The sequence below is a fragment of the Haliaeetus leucocephalus genome, unplaced genomic scaffold, assembly GCF_000737465.1.
Source record: "Haliaeetus leucocephalus isolate CR32 unplaced genomic scaffold, Haliaeetus_leucocephalus-4.0 Scaffold830, whole genome shotgun sequence".
NCBI classification, from domain to species: Eukaryota; Metazoa; Chordata; class Aves; order Accipitriformes; family Accipitridae; genus Haliaeetus; species Haliaeetus leucocephalus.
Window position 1 is genome coordinate 3,000,660 of NW_010973266.1, and position 3,463 is coordinate 3,004,122.

General features: G+C 50.6%; 1 protein-coding gene across 1 annotated transcript in view; it reads right to left on the reverse strand.

The window, feature by feature from the left end:
* Positions 1-737: 737 nt before the first annotated feature.
* FOXI2 (forkhead box I2) overlaps positions 738-3,463 on the reverse strand; it is a 3,369-nt gene continuing 643 nt past the window's right edge. The window contains exons 2-4 of the mRNA XM_010582015.1: positions 3,182-3,351; positions 2,304-2,456; positions 738-1,004 (exon numbers count right to left, since the gene is read on the reverse strand). Coding sequence (XP_010580317.1) covers positions 738-1,004; positions 2,304-2,456; positions 3,182-3,351 — 590 coding nt within the window. The remainder of the gene's footprint in view (positions 1,005-2,303; positions 2,457-3,181; positions 3,352-3,463) is intronic.

The following is a 3,463-nucleotide window of genomic DNA, read 5'->3' on the forward strand; positions in this document are numbered from 1 at the left end:
GTCAGCAGTGTTTTATACAAGAGCCTGGGAAAGACAGCTGAGGAGCCATCAATCTGCTGCGGTTCGGTTTCTAGAAAGCCAGTGAAGCTCGAGGAGCCCTGGGATACCCTTCAAGGTGCCCCACAGCCAGTCCCTCCTGGCAGCAGTAAGGACAGGGGGTGATTGGAAAGCAGCAGCCCAGGACATTTGCTCAGAAGTCTCTAGTTCCCTCCATCATGACTCACCCTAAACCTCCAGCACCAACCCGTCTCGCCCTCCCACAGCCGTGCCCAGCGAGGACGAGCGTGGAGCTCGGGGCAGTGTAATGGCAAGGCTGCAGCCCGGTGTGTCCCACCACACCACTCGGGGCTGGGGGTGTCACAGCTCAGCAAAGCAGCCGTGGGTTGGCAGTCTCGAGAATTTGTTCTCTGAGAACTAGAGGAGACTATTTCTGGGCTTCCGTGGGAGTCTGGCCCAAGCAAGGGTAGACCACAGCATCCCACCCCATCACAGCACCCCATCACCCTTTTTCACTAAAGTCTGCAGCTGCCCAGTTAGCCCGGAGACTCGTTACCTGATGCAGTTGTTCCTTCAAGCAGCGTTTTTGCTTAGAGGGATTGCACCTTCTCTGCTCCAATTAGACCAATTTATTTTAAAAATTCTCCTTTTCTTTCCAAGACACAAAAATAGAATGAGAGTACAACAGAAACACAAAGACATACAAATGATGGCCTCCATGTATACCTTGAATCATCATCTTAAAACGCTCCCTGAAGAAAAGTTCTGGCAATGCAGCGTGGCCCTTTCACTGAGCTCTCCATGGACTTTCCCAGCGCCGGACCCAGCCGAGCTGCTAACAAAGACCACGCTGGGAAAGCCCGAAGCACCTGCAGCCACCTGGGGTCCTCCTCTTTGTCTCTTGCTGCATTTTCAGGGTCCTGCAATGCCATACTGTCCCAGGGCAAATAGTCTCGAGGTGAAAATATGGAGTTCAGCCCGTACGGTTGGGTCCAGAACTTTGTATCCTGAAGCAGAAGAAAATGTGGGTTGAGTGAAATCATTTCTTTCCCAGCTCTGAGGTCAGTCTCGTCACCGTGTCTCGGGAAGGGTCCTCTGGCTCTGCCAGGACAAGAGTCTCTCCATCTTTCCTATTTAAAAGTGTGTGCCCGCTCCTCGGCAAATAGATGTCGCAGTCCAAAGGCAGCTTTTTAAACTGAATGCCAGCTGAAACACGTAGCTATTTTTTTCATCAAGAAATTCATCAACAGGCTTTTTTTTTTTTTTTTATAAAGATACAAGGCTATCTCCCCTCTTCACCCGCTACATCACCTGCTCACCACAACCCTCAGCCACCTGGAAAAAAGCAGCTTAAAATGCAACCAAATTAAAAAAATAAATTTCCCTGCACCCTTTAATGTTGTAGCTAACAGTTACCCTGCTGAAGCAAGAGTTTGAAACCTTGAACAGGATTCTAACCACTTTAAGAAGGAAACAGGGGTTATAATTTAAATGTCTTCTTACTCGATAGCCCTGGAAAATAGTAACATGAACAAAGAGATTATGTCTGAAATATTTTAAAAGCCATTTCAGAATAGTGATTTTTTTCTTGTATAAAAAGTGATTTTTCTTGCATGAAGCTTTTTTCAAAGAGGAGATTAATAAGAAGGAAATTTGTCTACAGAAACCTTCACAGGATATTGGCTGACAAGTTTGGTTTGCTCTTTCCTTCACTCCAGGTCTACTAAAGTTGGATATTTGTAAGCCAGATACTTTGTAATACTCTTTATCACATTTTGGGCCAGGAAAAACTTGGCTTGTACAGCTGATTCTTCCCCCCCCATCAGGGACTTGCATCCCCAACGTGTTTTAGGTTCTTAAGACATTTTGTTCATGGTTTTTTTTTGTCAAACTTGCTTTATGGTTCCATTATAATGCACAAAACCTTTGCATTATACAGGTTTCTGTTTGGGGTTGTTTTCTTGTAAACAACAACAGTAATATTTTTAGCTTTTTATTTAAGAAAGCTGTATTTTTGTCATAAGTGAGGAAGAGCGGGCTGGAGGAGACAGAGAGCCAGAAAAGAAAGGCAACAGATTATACAGTTCACAGTTTTGTTTTTTTCAAACTCAAGGACCTTCAAAAAATGACCAGAAAGCAAAAGCAGGAAACAGGCACCAGGCATTAATCAGCAAGTAGGGGTGGCCCAAACCCTCTCATTTGAAGGATTTCATAAAATGCCCAAGCACAACCGCCACGGCTGCAGTCCATTAGTGCCATGTTGCATTTTTCCAAAGCTTCGTAAAAAATGCAGAAACCGCACGTACGTGTGGATGCTGTGGATAACCCGGAGGTGTTTTTACCAAGGCAGCTTCAAGCAGCAGGTGCTCTGGGAAGCCGGCGGGTGCGTGGGGGGCTTCTGCTCTGTGGGGCAAAGCGCGGGCTGGATCGGGCCACCCGCACCACGGGCCACCAGCTCCCTACAAGCGATTGTCAAGGCAGTTAAGCGGGAAAACCAGCAATTAAAGAGCTCCTCAGCAGGGATGCGGCTTGATTTTGGACGCTCGGTTAAATCTGAAATTCTTCGTACAAATTATCGTCAGCTCCACGGGCTGACACAAAGATGATCTTGCATGTTTGGGAAAAAATAAAGGGGTTTTATTTAGTAATTGGGGGGGGGCACACGCCAAGCTGGTGTGCCCCCCTGGGAGCAGGGTCTGGGGGTGGGGGTCAGGGCATATCCCTCTGTCCTTCCCTGCATCCCGGGCTCTCTCCTGGCATCTCTGGAAAACCCAGGCTGCAAACCCGGCACCCACCTCCCCTAACCCACCGGGGTCGGGGGGAGCCTTTCGTCCAGCGTTGGGGGCCCCCCTTGGCTGCTTCGGGGAGCCCCCCGCTTTGCTCTTTGGCCATGCCAAAGCGGGAAAACCAACCCGGCCCCCCAACCTGGCAGGAGGTTAAAAGCCTTCCCGAGGTTTCGGTGGGAAGGGACAGGGAGAAAAAGAAAAAAAGGGAGGGAAAACGATACCCACGGGCCGGCCCCGACGGCTTCACTCGGCTCCCAGCACACCCCCATCCCCACCGCCCCTCTCTGTACTTAGAGATCATAGACAAAAATGTACGTTTACGTGTCGCAAAAAGAAAAAAGGATGCTTCTGCGGTGCCTTAAGTGAGTCTCGGTGCGGCCGGGGAGCTCCTGTCACACCTGGGCCCCGGTGCGGCCGTAGAGGGGGGAATTGGCCCCGGGGGGGTTCCGCAGCCCCCCTCCGCTCCCCGCCGCCTCGGCTTCGGCCCGTCTCTTCCTCCTCCTCCTAAAATTGCCGTTATCGAACATTTTCTCGCAGTTGGGGTCGAGGGTCCAGTAGTTGCCTTTGCCTGCGGAGAGAGGAAGGGGCCGGGCCCCCCCCCAAGGTGTTGTCCGACGACGCCTTCCCTCAGCCCCACAGCCGGCGGCTGAGGGGGCTGAGGGGGCTGAGGCGGCTGAGGG